General features: G+C 43.9%; 1 protein-coding gene across 1 annotated transcript in view; it reads right to left on the bottom strand.

The window, feature by feature from the left end:
- Positions 1-3333: 3333 nt before the first annotated feature.
- The window catches only part of dlc (deltaC), a 17834-nt gene continuing 6167 nt past the window's right edge, over positions 3334-15000 (bottom strand). Inside the window, exons 6-10 of the mRNA XM_069710470.1 lie at positions 13703-13872; positions 13369-13585; positions 7888-8644; positions 7493-7607; positions 3334-4923 (exon numbers count right to left, since the gene is read on the bottom strand). Of these exons, the coding sequence (XP_069566571.1) occupies positions 4918-4923; positions 7493-7607; positions 7888-8644; positions 13369-13585; positions 13703-13872 (1265 nt within the window). The 3' untranslated portion in view covers positions 3334-4917. The remainder of the gene's footprint in view (positions 4924-7492; positions 7608-7887; positions 8645-13368; positions 13586-13702; positions 13873-15000) is intronic.

Raw genomic sequence — 15000 nt, 5'->3', positions numbered from 1 at the left:
AGAGAGGGAGGAGGAGAGGTCAGAGGTCGGAGGCGGTGATGGAGTGATGACAGGTGTGTGTTTCATCTGTGTGTGTTCTTCACTTTCTCTCGCTCGCCCTTCTTTCTTCCGTCTCTCCGTTAAACGTCCTTCGTCTCTTCAGGGTCGCGCGTTTTATTTTTTTACAATCATTTTAGTATCAGGAAATTCGAATGGGTTGAATTTAAAGCAGCTGTAGTCAGTATTATCCAATAAAAAAACATTTAAAAAGCTCCTTCACTCCATAAAATACTGTTTTGGTTCATCGCTCGCTGTTGGCAGGATTTATGGCCGTAACTGTTTCCAGAGGAACACTGAACTTCAGACATCAGCAGGTAAACATGGAGGAGCGCTGATGAGCTGCTGAACACTCGGATATCTCTCAGGAGGAGGTGGAGACCAAACATGGAGCTGAAGAGAGAATTAAACTGTAATGTGTGTATGGTGTGTCAACGATGACGTTAAAGCACCCTCGAGTGTAATATACAATAAGTTACCAACTAAAATAAAACGGGATCTAAATGTCTTTATATTGTGGGGGATTCACTCTCAAAATATAAAACAGTATAAACCAGTTGCGTCAGAAGACTGTTATAAGCGATGTTTACTACTCCAGGAAGTAGGCCGACCCTTAGCAACCACCCTAGCAACAGAGACGATTTCTCTTCTCCAACTGAATAAATACAGCACATAGAAACACTAAACAGCTCGGTTCGTTGCAATACCAGCGAGTGCCACTAGAGGTCGGCTCCAAAAAGCCTCCGGCTCCATAGACTCCCATTCAACTTCTCTCATCAAATCCAAAGTGAATAAAATGTGTCCATCAGTTATCTCGGTGTTGTTAGCTAAAGTCACTCCTTCTTCTTAGTTTTCTGGAGGTCCATCTGAAAATAATCCCTCATTCATTAGAAAAGAAGATTCAAGAAGACCTGTTTTTGGGGGCGTGTCTGTTTGATTGACAGGCCTGTGGTGCAGTCAGGTTACAGCTATCGGTGGGCGGGACGTAGTATCGTCAGGTTTCCGATCAGATCGGTCAGATCCACCGCTGGCTCCTCCCCCAGCTCGTCCAAATATGGTCACTTCCTGCTCAAACCGCTCCGAACTAACAAAGATGGTGACGGACAGAATCTGAACTGGAGGATTCATAACGTTCACAAACCAATGATGACATCACTGCTGGTTAATGACATCACTGATGGTTGATGACATCACTGCTGGTTGATGACATCACTGCTGGTCGCTGATTGTTAACAGAGTTAACATCTGTGCTGAAAACATTTCCTTTCTCACAGCATGCGTGACATAAACATACAGCAGGAACATTCACATTGATTAAACCCAGCAGAGACAGTTTCATGATCCAGAAACGATCAAAAGTATTTTTTCCTGTATCTTTGAACTCTCAGTTGGACCTGAAACATTACAGGAGGGTTGAACTCAGTGAAAGAGCTCATATGAACAATGTACTTCCTTTAGCTCCGCCTCCAAATGTCTCCTACTTTCCCTTCTTTTTCTTTTACTTTCCCCTCTCTCAGTTTACAGTTTCATCAAGCGGTTAATTGATACAGCGTCTCCTGTCCTGGTTAATGAGTAACTGCTGCCACGTGTCAAACGGCCACACACACACACACACACACACACACACACACACACACACACACACACACACACACACACACACACACACACACACACACACACACACAGACAGCAGGAGAGCGGGGAGGACTTGGGACTCCGGCTCACCTGGCTGCCTCTGTCTCTGAAACACACACCTGTTCTCGGGTTGAACTGTGAACTCTGCCGAGTGTCACCTGGTGGAAACGAATGCCATTGAACTCAGCGCGAGCTGAGGAAAGGTCAAAGGTCACATTGTGCTCACCGTTAGTCCGTTACTGATCGCCAGGCTGGCGCCAACATGAACCGGGGTTTTACCTCGCGCTGACCTCGACATGAATATAATCTGATTATCTAAATCATCGCTGCAGCAGTGAACATCACAAAGGAGGCATTCAAGCTCAGTGTGGAGTGTAGGTCATCTGTGTTTTGGGAGAGCTTAAAGCCCAACTGTCGGAACACCAAGCAGCAACCAGCAGTGATGTCATCAACCATCAGTGATGTCATCAACCAGCGGTGATGTCATCATCGGTTTGTGAACGTTATGAATCCTCCAGTTCAGATTCTGTCCGTCACCATCTTTGCTAGTTCGGAGCGGTTTGGAGCAGGAAGTGACCATATTTGGACGAGCTGGGGGAGGAGCCAGCGGTGGATCTGACCGATCTGATCAGAAACCTGACGATACTACGTCCCGCCCACCGATAGCTGTAACCTGACTGCACCACAGGCCTGTCAATCAAACAGACACGCCCCCAAAAACAGGTCTTCTTGAATCTTCTTTTCTAATGAATGAGGGATTATTTTCAGATGGACCTCCAGAAAACTAAGAAGAAGGAGTGACTTTAGCTAACAACACCGAGATAACTGATGGACACATTTTATTCACTTTGGATTTGATGAGAGAAGTTGAATGGGAGTCTATGGAGCCGGAGGCTTTTTGGAGCCGACCTCTAGTGGCACTCGCTGGTATTGCAGCTGAAGACACTTCTGCATCAGAACCATTTTACAGACCTTGACGCGACATCCACTTTTTTGTGGACAGACGTAGATATTCACACAGGGAATTTGGGTCCGGTAACACCAGGCTACCACAAAATACTCTCTAACATTGAAACACAGATTATTCCGCAGCTGAAAATATTCCGCCAAGAAAATGCACATTTGAATTTTTGATTTTTTTTTTTCTCTTTATATCAGAAACCCCCCCAAAAAAATCTAATTACATTTTCTTTTTTTCCCGAGTGTTTTCACATATGTTGAAGAATGAGATCAAATTAACTGGCAAATAAATCTGATTATGAGCTGGCCGATCGGAAACAAGTACTTGCGGCGTCCTTAAAGAAAACCCTCGGTGCTCTGACGAAGTGTCGTCATCAAGTCGTCGTGTGACGTATTATTTATTCCGGCGTTATCGCAGACACAAACGTCGGATTAATCTGATGAAGTGCAGCGATGGTAATCAGCCTCCACGTTGTGTGTGTTACTGTCTGATAACTGCACGGCTCGGTGTCGATTACTGTGAACACACACACACACACACACACACACACACACACACACACACACACACACACACACACGTGACCAAAGAGCTTACCAGCAGGTGCTGATCATCCTCCAGCTGCCAGTCGCTGCTTCACTCTTTCTGATCGTCACACATTGTTTACCAATAACAGTTTATCGTAAAAACCAAAAGTATTGATTATTTAGAGATTTATTTTGATTGGTAGAGTCATGAACAAAAAGGGGCGGGGAAATATTAGAAAAGAACAGAGGAAGGAAAAACAACGCAGCAAAAATAGAATTCATGTTATTTTTCTAATTTATTTATGAAAAATATATATTTCTTGATTCTGACTTGAGGCACATTAACATAGACATATGTACAATTCTCTTTTCATAAATACAAAATTATTTACAAAGGGAAAAATTAAATAGGAAACCTATCTTCGGCAGGATATGTACAAATTGCATTGTTTTCTTAAATTAAAGAAAGATAGTACATGTTGGAACGACACATATTTTTGGTATCAAATGGATGAGTTATAAAAGAAATTACAAAAAAACGTAGGAATAAAAACTCCGTTTGGAGTCCTTTACTGGTTTAAATTTAAATATAAAAGAGGAACACCCGCAGCTGCTGTTCAGACTCAAACTAACGACAGCGATGGGTGTTTTTTTATGGTTTTTTCTTGCTTTCCTGTTTACTTGCTGTGACGTCAGCGGTTGATGAAGGCAGCAACAGAGCGAGACATTAAGATCGATGTCTACGACTGCAGAGAGAAAAGGCAGTTTGAGTCACACGAGGATAAACGGAAAAAAACAAAACTGATTTGCACGATGAATCCAGCTCAGCTGGACTCGGACACTTATTTTACATCTTAAAATTGTCAACACTTTGTAGATTATCTGTTCAGGAGGTAAAAACGTAGGAAACAGCTGATTGTTCGAGGTCCAAACTTTTCCTGATTCACCTGATTTCTCGTTTAGACTGGGATTAAAATCCGGGACCGGACAGGAGGAAACGTACGAAAGGCTCTGATCTGAAGGGGATTTCTGTAATTCAGGATCTGAGCACAAATTAAATAAACAAAAAAAACATCTCAGGAGAAACAGATTCTTCTTCTTCTGAATGCTGCTTTACGTCCTTTTGCTATTTGTTTTATAAGAAGAGGCACTTCAGAGTTTGCAGGTTCGGACGGTGATTGTAAAGCGGATGTTCTTCACTTTCCAAGGAAAAGCAAAAATACAAAATAAAATGGACGACGTGAAGACAGAAAGTCTCTCACAAACTATCCAGCTCAGCTTTTAGACAAATTATTTGTGGAAACGTTCGGGTTGTTTGACCTCAAATAAAACGGTTAGTCCGCCGACGATTTGATTGACACGACGAGGGAGACGAGCTAAGGCACCTGTCTTTCCGATTGGTGGACGATTCACGTCCTTCGCTCGTGTTTGATCCACAGAAAATTTAAGATAGAACAGATACAGAAAATTATATTAAGATTTAAAGTATATAAAAAAAGATGAATAGTGCAAATGATGCCGGACATTCAGTCTTTCCTCTTTTCTCTCCTCATTGTCATCCAAACGTTGTCAGTATGGAAGCAGGATTAAAAAAAACGAGTCATTTCTTTTTGTTTCTTTCCGTTGAGCAGCAGTAATAAATATTAAATAAAAAACGGTGTGTGAAATAGATCCTCTGGGTGGACTGTCCTGGACAGGAAAGGTTTCAGGCCTTCAGCGTAAAAGTTCCTCCGCCGGCGGTCTGAAAAGTGGAGGTTATACCTGAGGACGAGACGGAGGAACGGCGGTTAGTCATCGGCGTATGGGATTACTTCTTCTAAGTCAAATATAAAAACAAGACATCACTCATTAAATAGGATAATAAATTTGAATCATAGTTAAAAATATAGAATAGAAAATGTGTTTTTTAAAATGACAAAATCAAAACGTTAAATTAAAATGGATCCAAAAAAACAGCACAAATGAAATGAAGTTAGATGCGAGAAGCAGGTGAGTTTTGATGAAGCATTGGATTATTAGATCAATAGCTGCAAATGTTCTGACTTCAAAAGTTGTAGGGATTTATTATCTGGAAACCAACACAAAACAAGCGTCTTTGTTCGTTTCAGACCGACACACTCATCATTTTCTCGTCCGGCGGCCATGTCGAGTGTTCAGGAGCGTCGTTGATGTCTTGATGCGGCTGAAACTTGACAGACCAACGAAAAACCTGGTCTGAAGTCAGCGCTGCAGGTTTTTACTGTTTGTTTTTTAAGGGCTCATTGGCAGGTCCACACAAAAAAAGCGTACAGACAGGAGACATGTAGCAGCAACATAAACATGCAAACAAATACAATGTGAAAGATTATTATTGTGTTCATCCATCTGGACGCGAGCAGAGAGGAGTTCTTTCTTTCTACTTCAGCAAATCAACAGTTACGATAGAAACCCACCAAAGTGCAAACACACACCTGGTCCTGAAAGAGAGACGCGCTCTCATTGGTTGGTTTCACTTTCACGCCCCAAAACACACCTCAGATTAATTTAGAGTCGGTGCGTCCTCTTCAAACCACTTTGAACTCAGGTTATCTGCCGTTAAACCATCTGAAATGGATTTTAACACGTTGCACCTTTCGGTTGTTAAAATAGAGCAAAGAGTAAAGTAGCGTGGCTTCGTGTGATTTGTTGTCTCCCACCGCTGCCGTTAAAAAAAAGATCTTTAGCTGAGCAGTTAGCAACAGCGTCTCATGTTTGGTTGCTTCAATGTGATCAATGTAATTTATCTGTCGTGTTGGAGACGAGGTTCAGTGAATTAGTGCTGGCCGACACCGTCGTAGCTGGGGGAGGAGTTTGTTTCCCCGGAAATGACATCATTTAGAGGCGGTAACGTGGATGTGATGCCGCATTGTTGGAAACATTCAGGATAATTTAGGTACTCTACTTAACGAAATAGATATATATATATATATTTTTTTAAAAGGCAGAGTTGGTTTTGGACGTTTTAGCAAGGAGAAAGTGACTTTTTAAACACTTCGAAACGTATTCATTGATTGATGAGTTGTTCATTCTTGAAATGCTGAAAAATGACACGTAAGTGAAGCTATTATTTGTTGTATTTGTCTGTTAATATTTGTACATTTGATCAGTTCAAATTAAAATGATAAAAACTCGGTCAGATGCATCTTAGTTATTTAAAGGCTTTAAAATAAAATATCCACAACATTTCTGCTGCTGTATTCGGGCCGATAAAATGATGCTTTAATTACGTCATTCGGTTTTGTTTGAAAAATAAATCTGACATAAAATTATAGAAAGCAGCCATTGGAAAACATAGCATAACATTTTTGTAAGTATTTTATGTTTGCATCTGCCGGAGAGGACGTGACATATTAATTTCACTCCAGGAGAAACTCAGAGCACCTTTTTTCTTTTTTTTTCCGGTCGTTATTTTCCCGTCTAACATTGTTCAAATATCAAATGAACTTTCTGTCGTCTCGAAGTCACTGAACGCGACTGACCAACTAAAACCTGGTCTGAGGTCACTGCTGCTGGAAGTTACTGATGGTTTAAGGGCTCATTATGAAGACAGTAATCTGCACCTATGGGGACATGCAGCGGTGGACAAACATGCAAAAAAACCATTTAGATTAAAAGATGATTATCATGAACATCAGTCTGATTATTTACACTACGGATCACTCTGATTGGTTCGTTTCAACACAACTATGATTAATTAAGAGACAAACCCTCCGAACCATCTACGATACTTTACACTCAGATTATCTGAAAGTGGAATTTGGACACAAACTAAATGTACACGAGCTTTACATTGTGCACTTAGATGGTTAAAACACAGCCATGAAATGTTCTTTGTAATTAGATGGAAAGCAATACGTGCATGTCGGTATCTGCATCGACGATAGGACAAAAAGAGCCCGAACATTTTTGGCAAAAATAATATCGTGCATCTGTAATTTGGGAACATTTAATCTGTATTTATGTGGATCAAATGTTCAATAAAGCAGAATATATTAACTGTTAAAATGTCACATTAAACTAAAACTGCATTTGTTTTAAACAAATATTTAGTTTCTCAACTAAATCCAGTTATCAGTCAGCTTCCTGAAGAGCTGATAACATTAAGAATAAAAAATAAAAGGTAAAAGTCCAAATTCAGTTTCGTTTAAACAGGAGCTTAAAGAAGCCTTACAAGATTAAAACCTGACAGAACAAACTCTATAAATACACTTTATATATATATATATATGTGTGTGTGTGTGTGTGTGTGTGTGTGTGTGTGTGTGTGTGTGTGTGTGTGTGTGTGTGTGTGTGTGTGATGGTGCATGCTCACCTCCGTAGCAAACACACACTGCTCTATCTGCTCTGGGATGATGAACACTGGGTGATACAGGCTGTCCTTTGCAAAACCAAGAGGGGGGACGATGATGGACGATTCACATGTCTTACTGTCAGAGCGAGAGAGAGAGAGAGAGAGAGAGAGAGAGAGAGAGAGAGAGAGAGAGAGAGAAAGAGAGCGAGCGAGCGAGCGAGAGAGAGAGAGAGGTTCGGTACAGCAGCAACAACACACGTTCAGACACAAACACGATGTGAAGGAGTGCGAAACACGGCGGACGCATCAGATAACAGACAAACATGCTGCGACGCGTCCGCACACAAACACGAGGGAAATGAAAAGAATGAAAACAAACAGATAGCCATCAAACCATCCAATCATCGGGGCCTTACAGGTCAAACTTGTTCTTGTCCAGGCGCTGCTCCTCTTTCGTTAGGTTATACTCTGCCATTTTGTTTTTAAACATGGCCATGGCATCGCCGCCCTTCTCCACCAGCGCCGCGTCCTTGTTGGACACTTTGAGTTGTCCTCCGGGGATGAGGAAGGCCTCCTTCTCCCTCAGGCTGCCCAGCTGCGTTGCCGGCAAGCCCCCGCCGAAGGGTCCGCTCCCGCTGTAGGGTGCGCCCCCGCCGAGCACCGCGTTGCGGTTGTTCACCGCCTCCAGGTCGTTCTTCACCGACGTGGACAAGGCCGCCAGCTGCTGGCCGCGCCGCAGCTGGCACAGGATGTGGGCGGCGGCGCACACCAGCAGAGACAGCGTCACCAAACTGAGAGTGACGGCGGCGATCAGCGCCGGAGGAACCTCCTCCTTCCTGGGAGGTTTCATGGTCGACTTCGCGATGGAGTACTCACAGTGGGAGCCCATGAAGTCCAACGGGCACTGGCACACGGGGCCGGAGAAGTGGGTGTAGCACATACCGCCGTTCTCGCAGGTGTAGTGGTCGCACAGGCTGGCGCGCACCGAGCAGTCCTTGCCGGTGAAGCCGAGCGTGCACGTGCAGGTGAAGTCGTTGATGCCGTCGACGCAGGTGCCGGCGTTGCGGCAGGGGTTGCTGGCGCAGTCGTCTAAGTTGGTCTCGCAGCGAGAGCCGGTGAGGCCCGCCTGACAGCGGCACATGATCTGGTTACCGATGTCCAGACAATGAGCACCTGCAGAGAGGAGGAGGAGGAGGAGGAGGAGGAGGAGGAGGAGGAGGAGGAGGAGGAGGAGTTTAACTCGTGAACGCAGCAGAACAACCGGACGTGCACACGGACGGACTCATTTCAGCAAAACAACGAGTCACAAAGGGTCGAAGATAGTTTATGTTTATGCTACAAAAGTTTTAGTTCAAGAGAATCAAGTGAAAAAATCCAAAGAAAAGACACGAGGTCAGAGAGCTGAGAAGGAATAGTTCGATTTTTTCATGGGTTATGACGCCCTCAGGTCTGCCTCACAGGCTGCTAAAGATCTGGACCTGGAGTGGTACGAAGATGGTGGATGCTTTCTTTCATAGATTATCTGAGTGATACCGAAACATTAAAGGGAGAACCTGCTGACTCGTAAGTTTTTTCAGCAGCAGCATCTAAACTGAAAAAACCCGAGAACCCAGAGTGGAGCCTTGGGGGACGCCAGAGTGTCTGACGGTCAAAGAAACGTATTAAAAGTCTTGTATGAAAGAGTGAAAGGCAGCAATTATGTCAGAAAATACTTCAATTAAGAGATAAACATGAGTTTTTCAGACACTAAACAACAACGGTGAAAGTTAAGCTAACGAATGTCAAATAAAGAAAAGAGGTTACGGCCACGGTAGTTCTCAATTAATTTCACAATCATCAACACTTTTTGATTCTTTAAACTCTGCAGAGAGAAAGAAAACAGGTCATAGCAAAAGATGAAGACATCTGGACAGAAGGAGGGAAGAGCGAGAAAAAAACCAACATGTTTATTCAAACATTTCCTCAGAACAGACGCACAAACATGTGTGATTAAGAAAACATCCTGGGCGGTTGTTTCCCATCAGCGTTTTCAAAGAGCAACCGTGAACTCCCAACAGCAGAAGACTCAACTGAACGGACTTTGCTCGGTTCGGTTGTGATGTAAAATTTGCGAACTGTCTGGCATCTGCCAAAAAAGGACCAGCGGACGCCCGTCCTGCTGCAGGCGTTTAAACCGGGGCGAGTGGGTTCATTTTGGGGCGACGCTCTCAAAACTCCTGCGGCTGTCTGAACGCTGTAAACAGCTCCATATTTGGTTCATCCTGCTCTGTTTGCAGTGTTGCAACACAGCAAACAGAGCGCAGCTTCATCCACTTATCAGCCTCTTTTTTTTTCTTTTTTTCAGGCTCACTGAGAGGCAGGAATGACTGCAGATGGAAGATAAAGTAGGCAGCAGTTTCTACATGCTAATGAGGACCTGAGGGAGGACTGCAGGCTCAGCTGGGACCCCCGACGCAGCTCGGCTCGACGATAGCTGTCTGTCAATTGTAATATTCAGAGATAAGCTTTCATTTTTTGAGGCCAGTTCTGCCAGTGGAGCCGTCTGATCCTGATTATCTGTCTCGTGCATCCTTTCCTTCTGTCTTTACGAAGCCCATTTCCTGTTTTTTTTTTACAAGCATCATTTCATTCTATTGATGTAAAAACGTTGCACAAACATCCTTCTTTTTAGTAGTGATTTTTGCACCTGTAAATCTGTCCCTGCCAAATCCTTTGCATTCAAGAGCTGGTAGGAAACTCAGATGTTGCAGTCGTGCACGACATTCAGAAAAGTGAACTCTAAAATTATCAACGTGAGTTTGGTGTCCTTCAGCTGACTGTTCAAAGTTTCTATAAGATGATTAAAAAAATGAAAAGAAGTGACTAAATAAAAGCTCGGCAGAAGGGAAATAAAATCAAACTAATGGTATGTTTGGGAAACGTGAAGCACAGGAACTTATGCACATTTGAAAAAATATTGCTGGAAAAAAACCTCCTTATTTATCTTCTGCTGCATCCGCTCAGTTCATTCTGTCTAAAACGTTTAATTTCCTGTCTCTTTAAGGGCCCCTCCCCCTCCCCTGTCTTCCGATTGGCCAGCTTCCAGGAAGCCTACCGAGGAGGTCCCGCCTCTGTTTTCAGGTGTGAGAAGAAAACTCTAAACCTACCTAACCTAAACCTAAATTTGAAATCCGTTCGAACAATTCGAGTCTGGATCTGATCCCGAAAACGAGACGGCACGAACATCCGAAGCAGCAAAGATCACAGCAGGACGTCTCGGTTTGCTAAATATCTGATCTTCAATCACAAGACGGTTGTTTTTCTACGTAGCTAATAAACCGTTGCTCTGCTGTCACCAGACGACCGGAAGTTTTCTCCGAACAGTCGGTGTGGACTTCGTAGACGTGCTGTTCCTGTAGCAGACGACCAAATAAAGAAATGTGTGACGAGCTGCCGTGAGCTCGACACGAACCGAGCGTCCGAGGAGTCTGAAGTTATTCCAAACTTTTGGTTCTCGAATGTCCAACGATGTAGAAACACAGAAAAGCACCGTAGGTCCTCTCTACAGAGATGTGATGAGTGAGTTCCACGTGAAAAAGCAGCCGGTCAAAGACTCCTCTGGAAACACACACACTTTATCAGCTGGTTTTACAGTTATGTTGTGAAATATCATCGTGAGACAGAACCGAGCCGTGGATCAGGACGAGGACCGGAGACGGTAACAGAGGCCGAGAGATTCAGTTTTGTTTGTGATGGCAGCAGTGAAAATACTTCAGGCAGGAGGTGATAAGACATGTTCAGGAGCTGCTACGTGACTATCCAGTTTATCTGCCCACATAAACACACACCCATCAGGGTTTTTTATAGCCCATTTAACTGCACATCATGACAACAAAAGCAGCTTAATCACAATCTGACACTGTTAAATGAGCTCACCAAGGATAAATAAACGCTTGTCACGCTTCATCAGCTGGAACATTAATTCAGAGTCCTTCCTGCCAATTTGATAACACACAAGTATGTGTGCAACAGGGTAAATACCAGACAGACACTTCCTGGATATTCAGGTAAATGAATGTTCTACTTTAACTGGGAGGTTTAAAGCGTCCTGACCGACGCCGGTCAGAACTACGAACCCTCCCTGCTGCTGAACGCCGGCGGATGCTCCTGAAGGTTTGTGGTGGACCAGCTGGACGTGACTGAATCATATCTATGACTCTGTAAATGTTTGGGTTTACTTTGTCCGATGAACGAATGCATCTGCGTTTGGATACGGGACGTTCCTCCCAAAAGGTTTTGCAGAAAAATAAGCTGCAAAGTTACAGTTGAGGAATTTCAAAGAAGTGTTTTTAAAGCTATCTTTAAATACTTGCGCATATTTGATTGTTACTTTTAACAATAAGCACCAAACAGAAGTTATTTTTACATGAATACAAAACATCAACAAGTCAATTCACCAACGTTTGGTGATGAATCAATCGTCTCAGATCTTTTAAGTCGTCATCAAAACATGACGTTACTTCCTTTTTCTGATCCTCAGAGTTTGGAGTTCCTGTAATTCTAGAACTGTTAGCGATAAATTTAAATTGACGTTTTCAGATGAAATTTCTTGCCCTCCCTGGAGGAGGGAGGAGAGTTGGCTCCAGGGCGAACCCGCCGCCTCGTGCTGAGGTTAAGGTTTCGAGAGGCGGGCCGGGATCAGGTGGTACCGGACGGGGACCTCAGCGGTTGCCGACAGCCCTTCGGAGAAGGTCGCCAGTTTCATCAAGAGATAAAAACAGATTAAAGTGCCGGAGAAAAGCTGCACGGGTGTCCAACACCTTCACCAGTTGGTTCCCCATCAGTCGAGGATGTTTCCTGTCTTTTTCCTTTTGCCTACACTCGGTGACGTCTGTTTAAGCTGCACAACAATGCTGTCAGTTCTAGTTCAACCAAACTCCGGAAGATAAAACCACCGTCTGAACACATCAAGTTTTTTTCTCCCATACATCATGTTTCCTTCGAATCAGTCAGAGCACATTCAAATATAAGTAGACAACAAGTCAAGACTGGATCATTTCATTAAAAGCTTACTCGCTCGCTGTCGTTGTGCCTTAAAGCAATGACCGAACCTTCTATTTATAAATCCACAGATGAAGAAATGCCGACCCTGCAGTACAAATCTCAACTTTGATCCAGTGCAGCTGATGTAGAGTGAGCTGCTGAAAACTAAACTTGATTATTCAGTTCCAGCAGCAGCTGGTTGACTTCAAGTATAAACTTCTGCAAAGTCATAAAGTATCTCTTGGTTGTTTGTACGGTTGCTTTTATGGTAAAAATGTGTGCAGGCAGCAGCAGGACCGGCCCGAACAGACTCCGGTGTACGACAAATTCCCAGTGTCTCTATTCTCCTTTTTTAAACCAGTGTTCAGCGCCGGTCAGTGAACACATCATAAAGCACATTTTGGCCTCAATGACAAACAAATGTAGGAAATTGCTGCGTTGAAATGGGGTCGTATTTACCATCTCAGACCTGCTGATTTTCTAAAAGATCCGAGATAAAAATGTTTATGAAAAACGTACTTTTGAATGTGTTTCGAACTTTGAATCGTTACCCTCTGAGGCTTCTAGACGCCATCTTCTTTGCTGTTGCCTAGCGAAGATGTTCTCGCAACTTTAACCACCCGAACATCAACACGACTTCGGAACCGCGAGTTCCGTTTGAAGGCAGCCTCTGATTTCTCCGATTTCCACGTATTGCTGTCAGATCTGAACTATAACTGACTTTGTAATAAACTCTGGAGCTGGTGATGAAATCAGAGACAATTGCACAGCCGCTAAATCGACCGCACGGGAAGCTTCAACCTAAATCAGAATGTTTCCCTCCATGATTGGAGAGCTCGGGTGAAGTACGTGAGGTGGTTTCGGTCGATTTGTACCATTACTGCAGGGGTTGCTGTTGCACCTGTCGATCCTCTTCTCACAGTTGGAGCCCATGTAGCCGGACGGGCAGAAGCAGTTGTAGCCGCCGGCGGATTTCTCCACGCAGGTTCCTCCGTTAAAACACGGCCCGTCTGCGCACGTCATGGCGCTGATCTCGCAGTTCGCCCCGTAGAAGCCCTGAGGGCACACGCACGAGTACTTGTTCGCCAAATCCTGGAAGGAAAGACGGGAGGCGAGAACAAGGTGAGGAGGACGAGACCTCGCGGCGCACATCGGTCTGAATGCTGCAACGCTTCGAGAGGGAAGAGCTCCACCGGATCGACGACTTACTTTGCAGCTGCCGCCATTCTTGCAGGGGTTGCTGTTGCACTCGTTGGTCTCGATCTCGCAGTTTTTGCTGGTGAAGCCGGGCCGGCAGGTGCAGGTGTAGCTGCCCTGACCGGTGTTGGTGCACGAGGCCTCGTTCTGGCACGGCTTGTGGTTGGTGCAGTAGTTCAGGTCTGGAGGGAAGAAACAGAGGCAGCCGTTACCGAAGCAGCTCAAAACAACATATTTCTGCTACAACAACAGGTGGCGCCGTCTGTCGTTAGTGCTTTCATCATTATTAACATTTATTGTTAGTAACTCCTCTCTTTTTAGCATTCTAATTACAATGCTTTTTCTGTTTGACATCTCTGACTCTCCACCAGGACGCCTGCTGTGACGTCCAAGGGCCGTCGATTCTGCTGATTTTATTGGATATAATTTCAATTATTTTCTTGCAAAAACCCTGAAATCTGAACCACACACACAAAAAAAGATGTGATTCCTTTGTTCCAGTAAAATAGACATGAACCCTTTTAAATACTGTGTAATGTGATCTTTCTCAAGAAGTCTCACATCTGCAGTGAATTTGAATTTGTTTTTCTTTTGTGCGTCTTGTGCTCTGACTAAGCTGAAAGCAGCAGACCGGTGAGGTTTTTACCGAACGCTGAACAGAGGTTTACGTCCTGTGAGTCACAAATTTCCTCCACTGCTAAAATATTTTTTACGGACAAATTCACGGGCAAACTGCCTGAAACGTTGTTCTAACATCTGGACTCTTGCGAGCAGTGATGCGAAGTCAGGGTTATCAAAGGTGTTCATGCATTTGGTTTATTTACTCTTAATTTCCATTATTAACAATTTGTCTCAGGACTACATATTCTCCGGTCAATCTACTAGAAAAGCTTTCAAAGCTCTTTTTTGCCACAGATTTGCACTTAAAAACGAGCATTCCTGAAAGCCATCTGGACCTCCAGCTTCATAACAACGACTTCGTCATGTGGAGACTGTCTGCGCTGACGGAAACTTGTCTCTTTGAATCAATTCAAGTCCTTCCCATGTACACGTGCTATTTTGAGAGCATAAATATGCTCATGCGTTCAAAAAGCTTTGAATGTAAAACGCTGGACATGTTCCGCTTTCTACGGTCGCCATCTTGGCTACGTAGCAGACGGACGAGGGACGATCGAACTGTTCAGAAAACAGCTCCAAGTTACACAAAGTTTTCTCTACAAATGTGTTCCTTGTTCTTTCAGTACCACGAAACTGCTGCCGGTTTTATTGTGTGTGTGAAACAGGAGGCACGAAAACACGCAAACCTTTCA

The sequence above is a fragment of the Brachyistius frenatus genome, unplaced genomic scaffold (genome assembly GCF_029030835.1).
Source record: "Brachyistius frenatus isolate BFR_SWC_R1_liver_20210118 unplaced genomic scaffold, ASM2903083v1 Contig_92, whole genome shotgun sequence".
NCBI lineage: Eukaryota > Metazoa > Chordata > Actinopteri > Embiotocidae > Brachyistius > Brachyistius frenatus.
This window is presented reverse-complemented; position numbering and strand designations above follow the sequence as displayed.